The 23,283-nt window shown below is 44.5% G+C and overlaps 1 protein-coding gene across 5 annotated transcripts in view; it reads right to left on the bottom strand.

Moving 5' to 3' along the window:
* The window catches only part of LOC105567695 (muscle M-line assembly protein unc-89), a 39,918-nt gene extending 27,778 nt beyond the window's left edge, over positions 1 to 12,140 (bottom strand). For 2 of the 5 annotated variants that reach the window (XM_012022761.1, XM_012022763.1), the window contains exons 1-7: positions 7,105 to 12,140; positions 6,514 to 6,623; positions 5,121 to 5,270; positions 3,254 to 3,376; positions 2,671 to 2,841; positions 1,492 to 1,573; positions 942 to 1,037 (exon numbers count right to left, since the gene is read on the bottom strand). In XM_012022761.1, coding sequence (XP_011878151.1) covers positions 942 to 1,037; positions 1,492 to 1,573; positions 2,671 to 2,841; positions 3,254 to 3,376; positions 5,121 to 5,270; positions 6,514 to 6,623; positions 7,105 to 11,706 — 5,334 coding nt within the window. In that variant the 5' untranslated portion in view covers positions 11,707 to 12,140. The remainder of the gene's footprint in view (positions 1 to 941; positions 1,038 to 1,491; positions 1,574 to 2,670; positions 2,842 to 3,253; positions 3,377 to 5,120; positions 5,271 to 6,513; positions 6,624 to 7,104) is intronic. The other 3 variants (XM_012022762.1, XM_012022764.1, XM_012022765.1) reach the window with 3 other exon arrangements.
* Positions 12,141 to 23,283: the final 11,143 nt, after the last annotated feature.

The following is a 23,283-nucleotide window of genomic DNA, read 5'->3' as shown; positions in this document are numbered from 1 at the left end:
TGATGTAATCTCAAAAGGTAATTTTATGTCAGGAGATCTGCAAGATTACAAATATGAATCTTGAAATGGATATTTGTACTTTTCTTACAGATTTGTAACAGAATTCAACAGAAAATGTTTTTTGTTTCTATAATATCGTAGTAATACATCGATGTAATATATCGTGTACAGTATTGTCAATGACATATTCTGAACCTTATTAAAAACGCGTGCATTAAGACGCATTTTTCCGAGCAGCACGCATCTCGATACTATCAGACGTAGGTAAGAGAGGCGAAAGATGTTCCGTCTGTCAAGAATAAACTCAGCTATTTCGAGGGCTGGACATACGCCCGCATATATCCCCCGCGTGTTATATAATTACGTCATTTTCTCCAATCCATACCGTCGCGGCGATCGAGCATGGAATTCCGATGAAAGCTCGCAACGCGCGCAACGCATTGGAATTACAAATAAAAGGACATTTACTTAGGAATTTCGTAACAGCCATGTGGTCTGCATCAAAGGCTTTTAAATGATACTGTAAATAGATAATAAATACTTTGCAGAAAATATTTTTCCCACTACGCGTTTACTGTATATTAAAATAGACGTGGTTTTTAATTTACATCTGTTCCTATATTTTTATTTTATTATTTTCACTTGTTAATATAGTTCGTGATTTCTGGAGGCAAACATATCTTTCAATATTCTTGAGAAAGTAAAATATTAGTTTGCCATCACACAGTCTATTTACATTAGTAATATGAATTTGCTACAAATCGCGCGGTTGAGCTTGCATTTCGTTGTGCACGCTAATCCAATTTAGTTTCGGAAATCGAATCCCGTATTGCAGTCTCGCCAATTCAAGCTTGGCAATTAACACGTAAATAAAAGCGACAGCGCTCCGATTCAATTAGTGAGAAATAAATTTCCGCCGTAGCGATAGAATATAAACTTGCCTCAAAGTATTCGCGTACTTCGTCGTTTGCCTGAAGAAATTCCTGAGCAGCGGGCTCGTCCCTGCAATACGCCACGTGCTTGTCAAAGTCTCTCTCCTGGAATAGAATGGCGTTTTATTGCAGTCAACAATCCAATTCGAGCATCGGCTAATGCTAAGCCTCGGTTTTTCATTTTCTGGTTAAATGTTAATCAGAGGTTAGTCAACTACCGGCCCCTTCTTAGATAATAAAATAAATAGACAGATAGATAGATAGATAGATAGATAGAGAGAGAGAGAGAGAGAGAGTCGATTAACCTCTGGTTAACAGTTAATTAGAAAATAAAAAACGGGACCTACGTGTACTCCTCCATAGCGTTCGCTCATAAAAACTTTCATTTTTATATCTTCACGAATACGAAAATCTCACACATCAAAGACTACTTCATTTTGCGCAGAGAGAATTACAAATACGATTGGAAAGTAATTATGAATGAGAAAGTAATTGTATTAATGCAAACGCTAACGTAATCATTTTAACGACGAAGATTACTATCGATGTGCGCGCTTACCAGTCTCAAGAAAGTTCTGCCAAGCATACGTGGTTGATCCGCATAGTATTTGACGCCCTCGATCAACACCCTGCCGAACGATCTAAGTAAGGCCGGAATTAATTATCATGCCAAAGTCACACCACGCCTAACATGCTACGGAATGGAAGTCTGTGTCATCCTCAGAATGCGACACACTTAGGAGCGACACGTGGTGCAAGGTAGTCCCAACAAATGTGGCATGTACTGATCGTCAGCATCATTCACTGACACGTGGAGGGTGGAAGAAAACGAATCTTACGGGTCGCACGGAAGAAATTAGGGTCTAATTTAACCTCGGATTAAAACGGCAAGATCAACACCGATAAGCGCTGAATTAACATCGGTCGAGTTAGTGACGTAGTCAGTACAAAATTAATTTCTACTGATATTGTACATGAATAGGTAACACGATAATTTTCTCTTGTAACAAGATTAGGAAGATCTATATTTACTTCAAGCGTATGTGGTTTTGTAGTAACATTCGATTTGTTACATGTAAAATCGTGTCTGACGTTAAGTAGGACATTGTAGATAAGTTCTTAAGAAGCGATAATGTAGATGTAGATTAATTTCTGGGGCACGTTCACACGTACGAAGAAGCACACTACCACACAAAATACGCTTCGACGACGAACTTACGCTTTGTACATCGTATTCCGCTACAAGTGAAAGAATAATGTGTGGAGAATTGTCTGCGTATATAACGTGATCGTGTATAATGCAGGATTGTGTGACAATTTTTGGTGATCAAGTCAATAGCAATGCGACTAAAAAGATTAAATTCAAAGAGTACTCGGGTGTGCATGTGTTTCTTCGGTGTGTTCGCAATGGTGAATAATAAAATAAAATACTTATTCACGTTGTCCTCAACATAGTAAAATATTTAGATGAATAATAATAAATAATAATCTCTGTAAATATACTGCGAGTGTGAATTTATAGAAAGATCGAATTTATTATGATACTTGATAAACTTCGCGGATTATTTTCGAGTGGAAAGGCGTCTGTTAATCTTTATTTTTACGAAATTGTATAGAAATCAATTAAAAAAAGAACAGAAGTGTGCCAGGTATCGTATAATGTCTGCATGAATGTCTGACAGTGTTGTAACGCACTTCTGCGTTGTCTTCATCAGTGTATGCTGCTGTAAATACATACGTGTTATGAAAATCAGCTATTTGCTGGAGATTAGTGAAGATAACTTCTTTGTTGTCCCGTACGACTCGCGGAACGCCAGGATTGTCGAGAGGCTTTAGATAACGTTGCACGACGAGCTGAATATCCCTGCCGAATTCTTCCTCCGTTTCGATTAGCTCTTTCACCACCGCCCTGCAAGCAAGGAGAATGTTGAGACATTTTTGTCTTACTGTTCATATTGCACTAATTACAGGATAAAATATATTCTCAAAGATTGGAGGTAAAATTAAGTTTGATACAAAATTAAGTATAAATGAAGAAAATATTGAGTTTAAAAACAATTAAAAATTATACTCTCTAAAGTTCTTGGAGTAAAATAATTACCCTATTGGAGTCAATATTTCACTTCGTAACAGTATTTTCACTCGAAACATTTGAGACAGTAAGAACGCCCTTACGAAAAAGTAACGAAATAATTACTAGAAAATTACTGTATATCAGTAATTGAACTATTAGAAATTACTGATGTACAGTAATTTTCTAATAATTATTTCGGTGCTTTTCTGTAAGGGCGCGTTTAAAAAATCGAGAGCCAAAGACTTACTCTCGTCGATAATGAGAATCTTCTGGCCGACTCATCGATGAAGTCTCCTCGCTAAGCGCCGTTTGCATTAAAATGGACGAAGGTAACCATCCCTGCCTTCCGTCGGATGTACGAACGTATACCCTGTGAAGCAACAAATTCGATTAAACACTTGCAAACAGAAGTAAAAGGTGAAGAAATTTTCGCCAAATATTTGCATATTTGTCTAAGATGTTGCGGACAGTCTAAACATTTTTATAGCTTTACGTTTTTGATAATAAAGTCATATTAATCGTTTCTGATCCGATTGTACATTTTCATCATTTAGAAACTTATTAAATGATCATGTTTCGGAAATATTTTGTGTACCAGAACGAACTGAATAAAACAGGCTTTGAGTCGAATACACGAGGAGGAAGACTTTTTGGTATAAATTTTGTTCTCGGTACTTTCGTCGATAATTTTAAAATTCATCTAATAACCGGACTAGATCGGATGTTATCGAAAGAGGTGATATAGATAGACATTCGAAAGCGTAGGAGTCGCGCAGTTATATTTGCGGAATGACTAAGGCATCGTGCCATCTTGTCATCGAAGTCATCGTCCATTCACAGAACGCAAAATCTGCTGGCGAATGTGCCCGAGAATTGCTACACGGGACTTTTATCACGTAACGCTTTCATTCTCGTGCGGGCTACAGAGAAGTGTGACATCATCTCAATCTTACAAATCCGGCTATCGGCTTTAACCTTGAGTAATAAAACAGGTTGCATATCGAATTAGTTTAACAATACAGTTTTTCTGAAGTCGCATGTGTGTCGAGCTCGTGCAAAACATCCTCGATATTTCATTAATGTCGGTGCCTTTTCGACATTCGAGAATTCCCTTTGACGATAAGACGTGCACTATCGGTTTTACTGACACTGGCCTTCCGCCAATCACGCGGAGATACGATCGCGCGAGATATTATTGCCCAAGACGTTTATAAATGCTTAATCTTCATTAGCGTCGTCATAATTCAGCGGTGTTGAATTTATTTCAGGACCGTGCAAGTCCAAATTTGCTCTCAATGCGGCTGCACGACAACGGGCCGCTTCTGTCTTGCCTGTCGCATTTAAACGATCGCAAAACGCGCACGTGCTGCAAGAATTTGACTGACTATTCCGTTAAACGCGTTAACGATGCAAAAGAAAAGATTCACTCGCCATAAATATTCGATTTAATAGTATTTTAAATGAAACTATACAGTAATTTATTATTTTATATTGCGGGGGCCGAAACTGCGACAGTTTTTACTTTTGTTTAGCAAAAACTCTCATCTTTCCTCGTGGATTTTCTCGCAAAATGACGTTTGCGACAATTGGTACATATTTTTATGTATTTAATTCATTGGATTTTGGACTTTCACGACTGTCGACATCGTCAACCGTTTCCAGAGATGGAACATTAATTGATAATTGAATTCTGAAACTGAACTTCTTACGATTCTTCATCAAATTGTTCGTCATCATCAACTTATTGAAACTAATCTGTGCTCACTTTTTGGAAATTAATACACACTTGCCGAATTATCATCGTTTGAATTGTCGAACGTCATGCAAGACTGTTATAACGACAATCGTTTATCTTAGCACAGGAAGTTGACGGTGACCCGTCCTGCTCTTGATGAGTCAAAATTTTAAGTCGCAGCCTTCATTATTCTATTTTGAGTCGGTCAGACTTTGTTACGAAAGCGGGGTGAAATATCGCGCCTCGAAGAGCTAATTTACGCTTTCGGCGATAAAATTGGCGGATGCGGGACGTTGTAATTCTAGTCGTCTCGTTATCGGACGATTCCCAAGGTAGAGAAGCGTAAATGAATGTTCTCGGCCTCGGTGCCTCGCCTTACCTTTGAAGGCTCGCGTCGACGCTCGGGCTGCTCCGAGCGCGTGGATCTGCGTGATTTCGACGCGGTCGAATCGAAAGCTTGTGCTTGGCGGCCGAATTGTCCAAGATATCGCCGACTTCGACCTCCAGGTCGGGGTCCAGCCTCGCTTTCCTACAACAACGCGAAGCGTTGGTCCGCTGTATGGTCTCGGCCGCTTGATGATGAAGCGTATGAAGAGTTTGAGAAGAGACCCGTCTCTCTTGGTGTTACACAACTTGTTATATGTCTTTATAGAGCTAGCTATCTACTTGTCATCGGGATCGACCGGGTGAGTCTTCAGCGTGTAAAGCGATTAAAGCGGATGTTTCGCAAGCATTGTGGTAGGACGAGGGTGCCACTCGCGGGTTCTATTCCGCAACATGCCGTTCCACCTTGTTAATTGTGCGGATGTAGCCGAAAGCCATGTGCTGCGCTAATTTTACAGCCGTACAACAGCGGGGCGTAGCTTTCCCGGCGCGCGGTTCCCTTCCGCCGTTATATTACTTCATTCCAGAGGTCTCATGCGATTTAGGGGCAGTTCCGCGAGACTTTTATCCCCGGGCCATTCGGGGGATTACTCAAGCGTTGTACAAGCGAGCGCGCGGACGCCAATTTTCTCGCAGAGCCGCGGGATCTTTATGCGACTGTAAATTTCGCGCGAATTTTCCGTCTGTCAAAGTATTCGCGGATTTCGCGTAATATGTCAGACGGGACGTGCCGAACGCCAATAAAACCACCGTGCAGCGTAAAAATAGAACCGCAGGCGGGTGTGCGAGCAGAAGCTCGAGCATATCTTCCACCTCGCGCGGGGCAATGATCCTCGTCACTGCGGTTCGACATCCGGATTAGCTTTGACCAACGGGTTCCCTATGGTATCGCGAAAGAGCCGCGGCAGCCAACAGCGTGGACGCGAAAGTATGTATAATTGCGGCCGCGGTTACGCGTGCAAACAGCAGCCGCTTTTACGATCTGATCCGCGCTCTCGTTCTCGCGGGATCAGCGACAGCGTTAATAGGCGAGATGCACCTGTCAGCCATAAATGCTCTTCTCGTCCGATACGATCTCCCCTTGGCTATCGCTTCCGCGTGCACGCCGGGAGATCTCGGGTGTCGGGTGATAAACAGCTCGCGGGCAATCGTTATCGCGGGCACGTAGATACGCGCCGCGTGAGAGACGCGCGTGTGAACGATGAGTCGTCGCGGTCTATCTTTAGACCGCGCGACGGATTTTACCCGCCGCGAAACGGGTTGCCACCCACGTGTACTCGCGCGATACGAAAAGCAGCGCGATGACAATGCTCATCGAGAAGCTGTCTTCTTATTTTTTCTCTCTTTTTTTTTTACAATTTCGCATCCTTGAACTAAAAATTGCTTACTTTGCCGAGCCGTCGTGTTCGACGGCCTCGACGATGTCGCCGACGCTCACGGCGAATCCATCGGTGTCCGCAACGTAGTCCTTCACGACGACGTAATTTTCCGAGGATCCCTGTAACAAAAATACGACGGCACAAATAGAAGCGAAAGACTGTAGCCGACTTTCTTTCAAGTGCACCTTGAAATAAAGATAGAGATGACGCGCTTATTTCATAAATTGTAAAAACGCAGTTGAGCTGTGTTAAGATTATTGTTTCAGCATGAGACTAGAATCCCGACTATTACATCACGAAGCTCGATCTAAATGCCGAATCAGACTAGCAATTGCCAGCTCGGATTGACGATTGTCCTCTAGCCAATGAGAGTCGATTAAATCCTAGGCTGCTTTGCTGTCATTGGCTAGAAGACAATCGCCAATTCCAACCCAATCTGCGTCGACAATCGCTAGTTTGATTCGGCCTTAACGCGATTTACTTCCTTGACTAAGTATAATTTATCGAGTTTGTACAAAGTAAAATACTATCAGCTTCGCTGAAAGGTCTATAAATATTAACAAATGCTCCTCCCCAATCTTCGTCTTCCCGATACTTTACCCGCTCCAAGTTGCCCCGTTGCCGGGCGCCGTTCAACCTCTTCAGACTCGGCGTGTTCTCCCTGCTGACTGAATAAAAAGCGGCCGATTGTTCGGATCTTGATAGAGTCGCTGTGCCGTTGCTTTCCTGCTTGTTGGAACTGCCATTAGCAGAGCCATCCAGGCTGCTTGCAATCGAAGTTGTACCGGTGAAGGTGGTGGACATCATCTCGCCGTCAACGTCCACCTCCTTCGCTACCGGGCAACAGTACATGGAGAACCGATGAGCGGCAGGACGATTCAGCCTGAGCGCCGAGAACACGTGCAACGGCTCGAAGTGATGTATACCGTCCTCGTCGAGGACGGTGTAGGCGACCTCGCCGGTCAGCACCGATCTGGAGGCCTCTCTGGGCACGACCGCCTGCATACCCTGCTTCAAGATCATGAAGATGGACGATCGCTTGTGGCTCCTTCGCAGCAGGAATTCTTCCATCGCCAAGCTGTTGTCGGCGCACAGCAACGAGGTCGGCACGTCTGCTGAGGACAGCAACGGAATTTCTTCGGGTACTATCATTAGCGCGGCGCTCTCTCTCACGAGGGTTCGTAGTCGCGGATCCGCCCTAGCCAGTTCGGGATCGCTGCACAGCTGTCCGAGAGCGTTCATGAAGGGCGGTCGCTCTTCCGCGAGCTTCCGCATGATCGCCAGCCGCCTCAGTACGTCCATGGTCACCCGATCGTTCGCCAGCGCCCGGGTAGACCTCTTGTCGCTGATCACCGACAGCAGGCTGTTCGCCGTGCCGGACATGCCCAAGGCTCGTGCCAGACCCACCGCCTGAAGCAACATCTCGCGAACGTCCGGACCCTCGGCGCTCAGCAGCTCCTTCACGCGAATCTCGCTCGATTCTCGGACCGCCTCGACAATCGCCTTGTAGACCGTCTCCGTAGCCTCCTTCTCAGTCGCGACGTCCGCCACGTGCCGCGACACGTTCTCCAATACAAGCGACACCAGCTCAGGGTCGTTCTTCGAGACAGTTCGAAAAGCCAGTCCGATCAAGTCCGTGCCGTGTTCTTCCTTCAGGATTATCGACAGCTTGTCGAGCACGGCGTCCCGCTGCAATTGTTGGTCTGGGCTCACGGTCGACTTGAGTATGTCCACTTTGCTGTTCTTGATATCTAACAATTCCGACAGTACGCTCTGGCAAAGCGAACTACGATTCTGCGGAATTGAGAGAATTTTTAGGATCTCGTCCACCGACTGATCTTGATCGCTCTGACGCGACAGCATGCTGAACGACTCGCTGATGGAGGAGTAGACGAGGTCTTGAGGATTGCTGTTGTCCAATATTACTCGTTGATCGTCCGATATCTTCAGAGCGGCGGCTACGATTGCTGTCCTAATTATACCCCGAAATGACTCGATGTTATTGCCGTTGCTTGCCCCTGTGTCCTCAGTTTCAACAACGGGTGATCGATTGCCGTTCGTCAACGTTACATTTGCATCGTCCAAATTCTGTTGCTGCTGCAGAACAATGTTTCTCGCTAATTGCGCAATCGTCGACATAACTTGCGCCAGTTTTACTGCCGTACCACCTTGCAGGCCCAACTTGGTTGTCGCCACGGCGAGAGCCTGCTCTAAGGCCGCCGCCTTCGGATCCACGTCCACGTCCACTGTCGGCAGATTCGTCGAGACTTTTCGCCCCACGGATAACCCCGCCTCGGACAGCTCGCGTAACATCTTAGCGTCTATGCTGGTCTCGCCGCGATGGCGAAAGCGCGAATTGTAGTGCAGATGCTGCGGCCGTAGCAGTCGCAGCTCCTCGGGGGTAACCTCGAAGCCCTGCACAGAAAACTCGAGCTCGCCCTCAGGCGTGTCAGTGAGATCGGAGGCGATGAAACATGGCCCCTCCTCCGTCTGTACGATTTGACCTGGTACAAAGGTCACGCCCATTTCGCCGGCCTCCACCACGCGACCCGGTACAAATCTAGGCCCATCCGGCGTGTCCACCACTTGTCCCGGCACGAATCTGGATCCCTCCTCTTCGGTGAAGATCACCTGGCCGGGGATGAACGTCGGCCCCACCTTGGTATCGACGATCTGACCCGGCACGAAACGTGGCCCGTCCGGGGTGTCTACTGTTTGACCGGGCACGAACTTGGGCCCGGTCCGGGTCTCCACTATCTGGCCGGGCACGAACTTCGGCCCGCTGCTGGTATCAATCACTTGGCCCGGCACGAATTCCTCCCCTTTCTCCGTTGTGACTATCTGACCCGGCAGGAAGCCGTCCTCGGTCATGACGCCTGGTACAAAACGCGGCCCGTCCTTGTCGCCGGTGACCAACTGCCCGGGCACGATTCTTCTACCCTCCGGCAGGCTTTTCGCGTTCTCCGGGAAGAACTCGATACCCCTCTCCGTCTGTACCATGTGACCGAAGATCTCACGTTGCTGAAGAGTCGATACTGCACTCGCGGTCTTCGGATCCACGGGTATACCGACGGGACCGGCGTCTTGGAATACCACCTCGTTGAACTTGCTCGCTGCGACGAACTCGAAGCCCTTTTCGGTGATGACGGTGCGTCCCGGGCAGAACACTATACCTTCCGGCGTCTTCAGCACCTGGCCCTCCACGAACTTCTGACCCTTCGGAGTGTCCAGCGTCATTCCTGGCACGAATGTCGAGATATCTTCCGATTCCCTGGCAACGCCAGGAACGAAATGCATCTCGCCGGAGCGCGTGGTGACGTATTGGCCCGGAACGAATTGCGGGCCTTCGGCTGTCAGCAACGTCTGTCCAGGAACGAACTTGGATTCGCCGTTCGGTGATTCGACGCTCTGGCCCGGCACAAATTCGTGCCTGCCGTTGATCAGCACATTCTGACCCGGCATGAAAATCGGCTCGCCGCGATAATCCGTGACTGTCTGGCCCGCCATAAATTGTACTCCGTCCGAAGTGGCCACGGCCTGACCTGCGACGAAAGTGCCGTCCGCTACCACTTGACCAGCCACGAATCTTGGGCCCTCTTCCGTCAGAACGGTCTGGCCCTCAACGAACTTGCTCCCCTCGCTCGTATGAAGCGTCTGGCCTTGCACGAAACGCTCGCCTCGCTCCGTCATTAGAGTCTGCCCGGCGACAAACACCGGCGTTCTCGCCCCATCCGGCTCGTCCACAGTGACGATCTGTCCGGGCACCAAAAGAGGACCGTCAGGCGTATTAAGAGTCAGTCCGGGCACGAAGGTGGGACCTTGAGGCGTTTGCAAGGTTTGACCGGGCACGAAGATAGTGCCGGAAGGTGCGTGCACCGTTTGACCAGCGACAAACCTCTCTGCTGACTTGATATCAAGCTTGAGACCTTTAATATTATGCATCGTCGTCTTCTTGCCGGCGGGCAGGTTTCGTACTAACTCGGGTATTTCCTCCATCTTGGGTAGACATTCCAACGCCTTTTCTCCGGCCTGTAAAAGTTTCTCCGTCACGTTTGCGCTCTCCTCAAGTTCGCCCTGCGGAATACTTTGAATCACGTTCTGCAGCACAACGTCCGGCTTCGCGATTAAAGGTGTCAGCGACTTTGAGATCGCAATTGCTTCGAAACCACCCACGGACTCGGATATAGAACTGGCGTATAAAATTGGTTCTTGGTCCAAGACTTGTGGCTGCGCCATCACGGGCGTCGGTATTTTCTCGATCATCGGCACGCCGGCTGGTTTCTTCGCGCCGTTCTGCAACGAGTTCCAGTCTAACACGTTAGAAATTGGCTTCGCTGCATCCTTGAGGATGCTCGACATGTTCACGATGTCGAAAGACCTGAGTCTCGCCTGCTCCGCATTCACGTACTTCCAGTCTTCCGTCGTTTCCTCCTTGATCTCCTCTTTGATGCTTCTTAGCTTAAGCTGCTTGGTACGTTCGAGCTCTTCCTCGTCGGCCGCCCTCTCCTTCTCCTCGAAGAACTTTTTCGCGTAATTCAGTGCGGTCTGCCTCTTCCTCTTCCGTTTTCTAGTCTCGGCCTCTAGCTTTTCCCGCTCCTTCAGCACCTCCTCTCGCGGTCCCATGCCGTCGTAGAGATTCTCGAAATCCTCTAGATTCTTAAAATCCACGGACACGTTCTTGCCCTGCTTCAGCCTCAGCAAAACGGTGTCGCAATCCCTCGATAACATTACGTCCTTGACGTCGCCATCCCTGACAGCGGCTTCCAGCTTCGCCGGGAACACGAGGCTGCATCTTCGCTCCTCCACCGTGTACACGAACTTCTCCGCTTCCTCGATCGGCGTCTGCTTCGCCTTCAGGAGCTCCCGCAGGGCGCGTTGCTGCTCGCCCTCGCCCTCCAGGATCGGGAAGACGTAGCGATAATCCTTGAGCACCACGTGCCTCTTCTTCTCGTCGACGATCAGACCGGCGGTGTAGTGATGCGGGCCGAGGCCCGCCGCGTTCGTCGTGATCTTGCATTTCGACTTGTCGTGGGCGTGCGCGCCCAGCAGCACCGGAATGTAATGATGGGTCGGTAGGCCGTAGGACTTGCCGGTGATACGGCAGAATCGCTTCGCGTCTGCCGGACTTATGGGCGGTAGAAGCGGAAAGTAGTTCGGCCTGGGGAGACCCCGACTTTTACCCGTGATTCTGCAGAAGGACATTGTCCCCTTCCGAGATAATCATTCGACACCCGGTGAGGTCATTAGTGGTGCCCTGTGGTTTCCTCCGATTGCAGACGTTGTCACGCGGACTTGACAATCAATCGTAGAGATAGACGACGGTTATTCTCGGCTGTGTTGAGCGTGCCATGATTCCGCGAGATCTTTTCAATTCTTTCCACGACGGCTTGGAATTATTAATGATTCTTCGCGATTTTAATAGCGATTAGAGCAACAGCTGACCGTACGTAATCGACGTGTCGAACTTGTAAGGTTTCGGATGGCGTAGATTTATTTAAGCAACGGCTCACGAATCGTGTGAGTCATTGGTCTAGGAGCGAAAGCTCGTCTTTTAGCCTGGGACAAAGTCGACTGATATTGCTTCCTTTTTCCGGAATTAATGTCCAATCGCGCGTTGTTTATGCCCGCACCGTCAACGGAACCGTTTGCCGGCGACGCGGACAAATGGACATCAGCTCGAAACTTGGCATCCGGCACCGATGGGAATCGCGACTTTGCGCCTTCAATCATTCGCGCGCATCGCCGTCTCGCCCCCGCCGCGATATCGTCTGTCGAATTTCGTCTTGACCGCTTGTCGATTCAGCAACGTGTGTCTCGATTCCGCGACTTCCTCCACGCGATTCTATCCTCTTTCTTTTCTTTTTAACAAAATATTTAACTTCGGCCACGATGCGTTGTACTTCTCGTTACGAGTCTTTAAAATCGATCCAGAAAGTTGATTACGGTTTTGTCGCTTGCGAAAAGAAATTTGCATCACTGCTCGCGAGCATCTGCTCAATATTATTTATTCTCTCTCTCTCTCTCGTCTCAGAACGGGCATTTAACCATTTGACATTTTACTTTCGATTGCTTAACACCTAGCACACGCGTCACCAGTGGGCTGACACGAGGGTTCACGATTGGCTTTTCATATTTATAGCATTAAAAGAGACACTTTCCGCACGCCATTTTACGTTACAAACTGCAGCCTTGATTTCTCAGTTAGTCCACTCATTAGTTCCGCGTATGCATATCTATGCGGGCGATTTAACAATGGCGCTTCAAAAGTAGTAGTAAATTTTTGTAAAAAAAATATTAATAATCACTTGCTCACGGTATTTGCACGGAAATTTTCTCAACACTCGATCGACAGCGTTGTCGGAAATAAACCATTATTTGTCTCCCCGTCGTTTTTTCCTGCGAAAATCAATTTTACTCGTTTACCCCCGTGTGCAATTATGTGTATTCGACGTCATTCAGTTCTCGATCCAGCGCAGTCGGACGCACCGCGCTCCCCATTATTATTTTTCCCGTACAATCCTTATTGGCTCCGCGGCCCGTTCGTGCCGATCACCGAGCGGAACGTTCTCACTCTCACTACACCGGTCACATCGTTCGACTTTTCGCGAGATGCGGTCCTCCCGAAAGGTGTATATCGGCGATACGCGGCGAAAGCGAGACTACTCTCTGCCACGAAGTGGCTAAGAGCCGTTTGCACGGCGAGTCTCTCTCTCTCGGCTCCCACGACCAGAAATAGCCTACCCTTCTTACACTTCTCCAATACATCTTTAGAACGGAATACACGGACCCGGGTCTCCGTAAAGTCGTGCATGGTCCACGCTGGCTTTTCGGCGCTCGAAAATCTCTCGCGACCTTTCCCATAGCGTCGTTCCTGTGCGGCATTTCAGGTGGAACAGGCCTCATCGAGATCGCGATTGAAATTAATGATCGGCTTACGTAATTATACACCGTGCCGCTGATTACTCGACGAATACCTTCTTTTTAATACTTTTATAATGCAATCCGAGTCTTCCAGCGTCCTCGTTGTAAACTCAGCGAAGTGAATTTTAATAATTAAATTCTTGACTGCGCTTAATTTTCTGACTGATGGCACACCGAGTGGAGTCTCGTTTTGTACATCGCGAACGGCAGGCGCGGGAGTTCCAGATAAATCGCAAAATTCTTGACGCAATGTTGATTTAAAGAGCCAAGGGGCTGCACGCTCAGGATGGTTAAGCCGCTCGTAAACTAGTGCGCGAACGCTTTGTTGGCAATGTCGAGCGGGATGGGTGCGATAAAGCTTTACAATGAAAAACGATGAGACTGAGCGACGGCGCTTAAACTTAAACGTGCGTTCGGTGCCAGTCCGCTGGCAGACGAAGGAAAAATCGCGCGGGCAGAATGCACTTGCATATTTTTATGACCTGGCGAGCAATTTTCCGCGCGCAGCCTAATGGACCGAGGCTACTTGAACGTTTTGTTCCGCGGCCGTTCGCGATGATTTACGACGACTATTAGCTCCCTCGGGGAGGAAGCCGAGCGAACCCGCGATCAACAAGGTGCAAGGTCAATACTGACTTATGAAAGTGCGCTCTATCACAATGCACGCGGGCGCATTGATCCTCGGTGGAACGTTGAGCTCGAGCTTCCCGGAGCAGAGAAATACGATATCGTTTATCCGCGCGAAATTTAAATAAACAGTTGTGATTAATTGCCGCCGCACGGGAAGGAAAATGTAGCTGCCATAGCTAGAAGCTGCATGTGGTAACAAAAATTTCAGTAATTGTAAAATATGGACGGCTAATATTCAGTTGCGACGGCCAAATATTTTGCTAGTGTGCCTATTGCATTAGGTGCGACAGCAAACGGTTTGCTATGCTTTAGAAATTTATAGTTATGGCAGCAAAATATTTTCAGAAAACCATGATTAGCTACGATAGCGACAATTTTTCTTTCAGCGTGGCAATATTAACATCAGAATTTAAAGATTTCCAAAGAAACTGTCTACGGAGGCTGCGGAAGTAGGCAAGTGATTGCGAGGACCGCATTAATCGCGCATCTGAGCTAATTTGTATTCTCATCTGCTCCTTCCTGCAGAATCACAATTTCGGAAGATCCTCTTGGACAACGACGACGAGGCGCCAGACGCGTGCATCTCGTGGGCGGAATTCGCGATCGCTCGTATAACTCACTGACGACCGATAAACGCATCTGGCTGTTGTTGAAGCTGCACGACGCGAAAGGCGGCCAAAAATAGACCGGGAATAAAAACCAGCCACCCCCCCCAACGCCGGGCAATTGCCTCGTGTAGATGTAAATTGTATAAACCCCTCGGGCTTTGTCCTCAGAGAGTCTGCATTAAAAATAGTCCATCCCTCGTTCTCCATTTCCAGAAATGTCTCATCGAGGCGATAGGGTGAAATGTGTGCTAAGCTAAAAATAAGTATAAAGGGCTCAATAAAATAAGGGGTGTGAAAACTGGACAACAAATTAAAATGAGCCACAATTTTGTTACTAATGTTTACAAATGCCTCGTGTAAGCGTCGAGAGGAAATATGCAACTCTGGGGGGAAAAAAGACAGTTAGCAACCTATTTCGGGGCTCACAATTAGTAATCGAATTATTCGGATTCGCAACTCTAATCTTTTACGAATTCTACCCCGCGTAACTAAAAATCGCAACTAGCTACCTATTCTGCCTATATCCAAGATTTTTGAGTAATACTAATCAACTCTCTCAATTAGTTCTGTCGATGTTCAGTAACGCAAAGATAATTTTCACTTAAGAGGCACTAAGCGAAATGTTGAGTTGCTTAACTACAAAAAAAACGGTCAACATCTTTCCCACACGGAAAAAACAATGTAGCTGCTGTAGCTAAAACTTAGCAAAATAGGGACAGCTAATATTTTTTTTTAGTTGTGATAACTCAATATTTTGCTACGACAGCAAACCGTTTGCTGTCGCACCTAATACAATATGCACAGTAGCAAAATATTGAGCTATCACAACTAAAATATTAGCTGTCCCTATTTTGCTAAGTTTTAGCTACAGCAGCTACATTGTTTTTTCCGTGCAGAGTTACGAACAATCCAAATAATTCGATTACTAGTTGTGGGTCCCAAAATGGGTTGCTGTCTTTTTTCCCCCCAGAGAATGATAATAATTTCATGATGCAATGGTAAATTTTTCACAATGAATTTAAAAATAAAAATCATCTTAGACACTGTCGTCCGTCTTGGCTCTTATATCCTTTGCTACTTCGTATCCGTGATAATAATTTCGCATTGTTGGAGCACCAAGAAGCCTGCACGATTAACCGCATAAGCCAAAGCCTGTTAGGGTTCGGGGGAGCGGATATTTCGGTGCAGCGCCACGAGAACGAAATATCCTCCGAAATATTACTCCGGGAAACGCGAAGCGCGTCGACATAACGCATCCCTTGTGCGCACCGCGCAAAGGAGAACGATCCTAAAAAGATCGCCGAGCGAAAGGCGACGGGCAAAAAGGGGAGGACGTGGCGCGAAGACGTAAGACACGCGCGCGTATCGCGGGAGTGCTCGAAATGGCGGTGCGTAGACTACGGCTTTTGGCAGCGAATCAGGTATTCCATCTACCTCTGTCACGCACCCCGTTTTCGGTCTCCCCTCGGTCACAGTGGTTCCCAGATTTTTCCAATGGACCGACGCGACGTGTCAAAAAAGATGCTGCCGTTGTCAAGGACATGTCGACCACGCGCGCTGAATGGAGAACTCGAGAGGTTCCAAGTTTACACCTTCACGCACTACCTCTTTCGCGTTCGATCAAACGCGTTTCAAAATCTGTTTGTATAAAATGTGACCGATAACAATAAAGATTGTATGCATTTTTAAATTTAACTCTTCAGTTTCCGTGCAGACATAACGTAAAGATATAATTTCACTAGCGATATCAGCGCGCTAACATTGAGATGTATTGTATTATACGTTGCCTTTTGGGCAGTTGTTCAAAGATCTCCGCGTATTTTATGAGATAGTCCGTCAAATGTAGCATCACTCGTTGTGATAAATGTTATTTGTTTCGGTTCCAAATAATTAACGTTCAACGCATATCACATAAAGCGATTTTCTGTCATCTAACTAAATGTCAATGTTTTTCTAAGTATATATCTTATTCTATATTTCTTTCAGTTGTACTTCACTTTATCCATGGCCTTTTCTTTCTTTTGCCCTTTGCAAATCTCCGAGTATGGCTGTTGCATTTAAAAAAATGCAAAAACTATAATAAAGTACAGCTGAGAGAAATGAAAGTCGTTCCTTTTGGTAAGCGATACTCACTCTACCCGTTAAACGTATCACTTGCTCGGTTACTTCTCGTTGAACTGTCGTCCCGCCGGCGTGGGTGGTACGGGATAATTCCAAGGAGAATTCTGCGCGAACGATATAACAAATGACACGTATAGAAAGGTATCGGTATTTAAATAGTTTTATAATAAATCGTAAAGTTTTAAATTGTTTGCAACTCGAAATTTCCGGCACGGTACCGTAGTCTTTACAATATTCAAGTACACGGAAAGAACAATGTAGTTGCTGTAGCTAAAACTTAGCAAAATAGGGACAGCTAATATTTTTAGTTGTGATAGCTCAATATTTTGCTACGACAGCAAATCGTTTGCTGTCGCACCTAATACAATAGGCACAGTAGCAAAATATTGAACTATCACAACTAAAATATTAGCTGTCCTTATTTTGCTAAGTTTTAGCTACAGCAGCTACATTGTTTTTTCCGTGTACGTTAAGATTTACTTGTATGACTAACGCGTAATATATTTACATTTAATTTCTTGCTGAATATAGACAAAATAAATTTGCCTATTCGGCGCGTAATAGTTGAAGAGATAAAGACAGTACATTTTATGAAATTTTTGCAATATGCAGAAGCACAATAAGTATTACCTTTTTTTCTTTTGGATGTAGTACTCATTCGCGAATTAAATGCCATCGTTGCGTGTTCAATGTTACATTATTATTCTGAAACAGATATAAATATAAAGGCTGGCATAATTTTAGCTTTACTTAAATCAATTTTGTTGGATATTTATTGTAATATATTAATAGATGGGACATATTGTATAATAGTAAACATGTATATTGCGCCAATAATTGAAAAAGTGATAACTTGTATATGTATACATATAAATATATTTAAATGCAACACTGTTAAAAATATCACATTTTATTTAAAAACGCATCGTTGCAAAACATTCTCCAGACAAAGAGCTTTCAAGAAAGCTCGCAAGTGCTCGAAGTTCTCACTTTGGGGCGGTAGGTAACTTATCCACATCAAGGAGCCGAGAAAACGCGGCAAATTTATCCACGGAAATCTTCTAAATTATCATCAATCGCACTGTCTAGGATCCATTTGAATCCGCGTTCAAAATGAAGATAGCAAAACCTGCGACAGTTGCCAACTAGAAGTTGACTATAGGTTGGCCATAATTTATAGGCAAAATACAATCTTTCTAAATCATTGAGAAAGTATCGTAGCTCCTGCCAGTGTCTCAATTTGTCTCAACTAAATTTCTTCGTGTAACGGGAAGAAATGAAGAAATCTTTTAAACGAAACACGCACATAATATAGCAGCGAATTTCTACCGTGTTCAATTGCTTCCCAAGGAGAAATGAAAATCAAGACGGTGTCAATTTGATGTCATATCGACCAAATCTATGTCATATTTTGGTTAATATGACATAAAATTGACGTCATCTTGACTTTTTATTTCTCCTCGGGTTTCTTGGGGACTAGAGTGCTTGGAAATAATTTATGGATAAAATAAAATCTTTCTAAATCATTGAGAAGGCGGTCACAGCTCTGTCAGTCTCAATTTGTCTCAGCCAAATTTCATAACGAAATGGGAAGAAATAAAGCTTTTAAAACAAAATGCACATATAACATAGCAATGAAGTTCTTCCATCTTCAATTGCTTGTTTCTTGGGGACCAAAGTGCTTGGTAATAATTTATAGACAAAATAAAACCATGGGGAAAACATCACAGCTCTGTCAGTATCCCAGATTGTCTCAATTAAATTACGTAATGGGAAGAAATAAAGAAGTTTTCTTTTAGGAAGAACCGATTAAATGAAACACGCACATAATACCGCAGCGAATTTCTTCCATCTTCAATTGCTTATTTCTTGGAGACCAGAGTACTTGGTAATAATTCATAGACAAAATACAATCTTCCTAAATCATTGAGGAAGCATCACATCTCCGTCAATATCTCAAATTGTCCTCAATTAAATTACGAAATGTAATGGGAAAAAGTGAAGGATTTTTTAAAACGAAACACGCATGTAATAACGAATTTCGTTCATTTTCAGTCGCTTGTCTCTGGGAGGCCACAAGCTGGGATGTTTTAAGATCCAGACATAGCCCGTTAAACAATTTCTCCTTAAAATTATAGGCGGGCATTAAAGGTAGATATAAATATTCAAAAGACGGAGGGATCAGACGACAGCGATTTCTCTCTTTCTCGCGGCGCGTTGAATCGCGGCGTTTACAACAGTCCTTGATTCTGTCGTCGAGTGCCGTAATTCATTACCTAACGGCCAGAGCCAACTACGATAAGTCGTACGTAATGCGCGAATGATTAAAGTAAGCGTCTCAGTGGATCAACCTTTGGTTTGAGAGATCCGAGATCTATTTCCGACACGCGGACAGTCGTAGCCGTTCGTCGCGATTGGCTGACTCCATCGGCTCGTCGCGGTGTTGGCCGCATTTTCATCCGTTTCGCCGTTAATCGGGTCACTTCCGCTATTCGATTTTCGCATCATGGAAGTCCCGTTGAATCGCGGGATCGATGCGCGAGGTGATTCATCCTTGGGAAGAACCGCAGCGAGCGCGTCAGCTCATTACTTGGATGTAACTTTTGGTTTGCAAAATATGTATTTCTCATCAACTTTCACACATAACATATTATATATTAACTTGCATAAGTTTTGCTTTAAATTAATACAAAGGTAATTCACTCTCTAAAAGCCAATCAGCGAATTATCACTGATAACAAGTCACTGATTTGCATGTAAGTGGAGGAAAGTCCCCTATTATAGGCTTCTAATATGAAACAGCGGAGTTTCTGCTAAATTAATATACATCATCTGTTGGGTCCATTCCATGAATTTATTGCCCTTGAAGTGAAATCTGTTCATTGGAAAATTGATTGTTAGATCGTGTAATGTTGCGAAAAAGGATTTGCGATTGAATTTGGACGTTGAAAACCTGCTATCTCATATTAGAATCCTATCTCATAAGAGAGGACTTTCCTCTATAATACTGTGATTGATTTGGACGTTGAAAACCTGCTATCTCATATTAGAATCCTGTCTCATAATAGAGAACTTTCCTCTATACTACTGAAAATTGCAGTGATATACTAAGAACAGTAAATCATGGTCTATTCACTGTTTGGAGAGATAATCCGCTGATTGACTTTTAGAGAGCATAGTGATTATATGTCAATTTTCATTATCGCGACTGTGATCGTTGACGCAACGAAGACGATTGTGCTTTAATCCGCGATCTTCCTAGACGTTTTCACTGTAATGAAAATATACTGGCCTCGTGTTAGCGGATGATACGTCCGCTACTTCACATCACCTAAACACGTGGCCCCCGGGAGCTATCGTGGGAAGAGAATTCTTTTTCGAATGCAGGTCGCGATCAAAGACCAGCAGTTTACGCGGTTATTCCTGGCGACGTTTTGATTAAAAACGAAAGATACTATCACATTTGCGAATAATAATAAATAAGTTTGTCCGTACAACAGTTCGGGCAAATATAATATTTAGAGGTCGATAAGAACCAATTATAATTCGACGCGTTAATTGATTGCTACGAAGAATTTGACGAACCAACGAAGTTTTAAAATTTTTACTTGTCTAGTACATTCGAATATTAGTGTAATGTAATGGGAAAAAATGAAGAAATTTTTTAAACGAAACACTCATATGATATAGCAGCGAATTTCTTCCATCTTCAATTGCTTGTTTCTTGGGGACCAGAGTGCTTGGCAATAATTTACAGACAAAATAAAATCTTTCTAAATCATTGAGGAAGCATCGATTTGCCTGAAGTTATACGGTAAAAGTAATTAACTACGTCATCGGCTTCTATTGATCTTCGCAGAGTAACCAATCGAGTTTGCTTCGAACATTTTGCTAAATGAGATCTATGTGCAAATGCCTAGAGTGTCGACGCATATGTATAGCTCTGTTTACACGAAACTAAAAACTTGGCCTTCCTACGGTTTGATTCATTGGATGCTTGACTCTGGGAAACCGTGCCAGGAAAATAGCGCAGCTATTTTATGAAGCACCTTGAGAACAGACTACAGCTATGTGCAGAATTCCATTTGGCCAGAAATTTCATGTTTTGCTCACTTATCGCGATTGGCCGTCCCATTGTTTCGCCCGCGCGAAGAATTCGATCGTTGACAAGAGCTCTTCGGGATTGAGCCCAAGATATCTGGCAAATATTCATGTATAACGTATCGTGTAATTATAGAAGAAACGCAAAGTCTATTTGCGTGATAAACTATCAACTCATAATTCCACGAAGCCGATAACGAGAGGGTGAATTGCTTGCGCAAGCGCCACTGCGAGGTAATATTTCGATTGAAATTGAAATTTCAAAGAATCTCGTGTACATCATTTTTTATAATTAATAAAATCTGTATTACGTTACACAGTAAGAAATAAAACGTTAACATTTTTCACGTGTCCCAAACAGTCCACTCTAAATTTTAAATTAAAGTAACATCCATCGCGTGCGTTATTTTTTGACAAATAATAAGTGTTAGTTAATTAACACTATACTTCACATTTAAGTTTATGTTCTTTTAACCATAAGTGTGATGTAATTAAAACAGACAGGATAAGTAAACTGTACGAACAGTTACAAATTAGAATAGTTGAAATAATTTTTAAGAAATGTCGATATTACACGCTTCGGTTGATTTTGTGAAATAGTGTTAAAAGAATTTAAAATAATATTCAATTTTTAAAGTCAAGTTATTATGTATATTATGTTAACATAAATACAACACATAAAAATGTTACGAAAATAACAAGATATCTGTCTTATGTTAATTTTACATTGAAATAATAATCGAGTCTTGGTAACACAATGAAATTTCAACATTTCGACACACGATTTTTTACTGTGTAACTCTCTGCTTTAAGGTGAACCTCTCTGCTGTAATATGAAACATAAGTCGTTCTAATAAAACGAGTCGCTTGGTTACCTAAGTGTGATATTTCGAAAACTGGAACCGACGCGAACAGGCGTTTAGCTGACGGCGACACCGGGGATTCCAGACCTTAATTAATTAGCCACGTTTATTAATCTGTATCTGTCTCGCTGAAGCGAAATATCTGCTTGTGCGTTTTCACGACGGCCCGACCAGGAAGACTATCGTCGCGAAATTTGTTACAAGCAACGTGCCACGCGGAAGCGTGGCGGAATGTCAGTATTTTATACCTGTCATTTAAAACAAATCGGGCAGTCCAACGAATAGATGCGTGCATCGTAATATTTTTATTGTTGCGTCAATTCTGTATGTCATTCGCTGCAATTTCCGTGACTCGACTAGTTCTCTCTGGGAAAAAAATGGAAATATCTCATTATACATGTCTCAATCATGTAATATCTAATTATATCCTATTCTAAAATCATCAGATCTTCAGAGATCCGACTTTTATTGAATATTCAGTGTCATTGTCTATTGAGATCTAATTATGTTCTCTTAGGACATTTAATTATAGATTTAGTCAGATCTCAATAGACAACGTCGAATTCAAGGAAAGTCTCAAATCTCTGAGGATCTCATGATTTTTAGAATTGGATCTCATGAGATATAATTAGATATCACACGATTGAGACATATAATGAGATTTGTTCCATATTTTTCCGGGTTCTTCTCGCAATGACAAGCATATCGATTCAAAATCTTAATCCTGGCACATTTAAATCTCGACAGACAGAGTGTAATATTAATATGATTCAGTGTTGACGAAGGAGCTTTTCTTCGTAATATTCAATTGTCAGTTACACAGACCGTCGTTCCAACTGTCGCGTCTTGCGCGACGTGAAGACGTAGACAGATTGTTTCCGTACGTTTATAACATTTATAGCATTGATCAGACTTTGAATGAAGTCACATCGATTTCTCACCACCGATCATTGAAGACGACGGCCACCCACAACGGTCTAACGATTTATTATACTTGTACACAACATTCATAAACACAGCATAATATACATGTCCGACCTGCAGCGAATCACCCCCTGCAGGGTGAGTAGGACGGGGTGAGATGCTGATATCTCCGGCGAGCAGAATAGAAGATGACGGCTTGACCTATCGAACGAGCTCTACATCGGAATCGGCACCTTAACGCTAACGTTCGACACTTGCACAACACACTCGCGCGAAAATAGCACCAACGAGCTGAGCTGACACGGGACGGACGAGAGAAAGAAGAAGAGACAACGGCCAGAAAGGGAAACGCGATCAGGGGAAGAAGAAGAAGAAGAAGAAGAGAGCTGTGTGTCCCGAGGGGAGAGAAAGAGGAGCTGTGCACTGACCTCCAGGACCTTCGGGACTGCCTCGGCTCTTCACTCACCAGCCCTCGAATTACCGGCTTTAGCGCGTAAACAGGAAAGCAATCGGATTACGTATGCGAGATGATCTTCCTCGCTGATCCCCGTCGACGTCGCCGAGTCGCTCGCTCGCCACTTCGGCTACCTAGGAATCCCCGAATAAATCGC

The sequence above is a fragment of the Vollenhovia emeryi genome, unplaced genomic scaffold, assembly GCF_000949405.1.
Source record: "Vollenhovia emeryi isolate VEMERY1.0 unplaced genomic scaffold, V.emery_V1.0 DF939135.1, whole genome shotgun sequence".
NCBI lineage: Eukaryota > Metazoa > Arthropoda > Insecta > Hymenoptera > Formicidae > Vollenhovia > Vollenhovia emeryi.
Note: the sequence above shows the minus strand (reverse complement) of the source record. Positions and strands in the feature narration are given on the sequence as shown.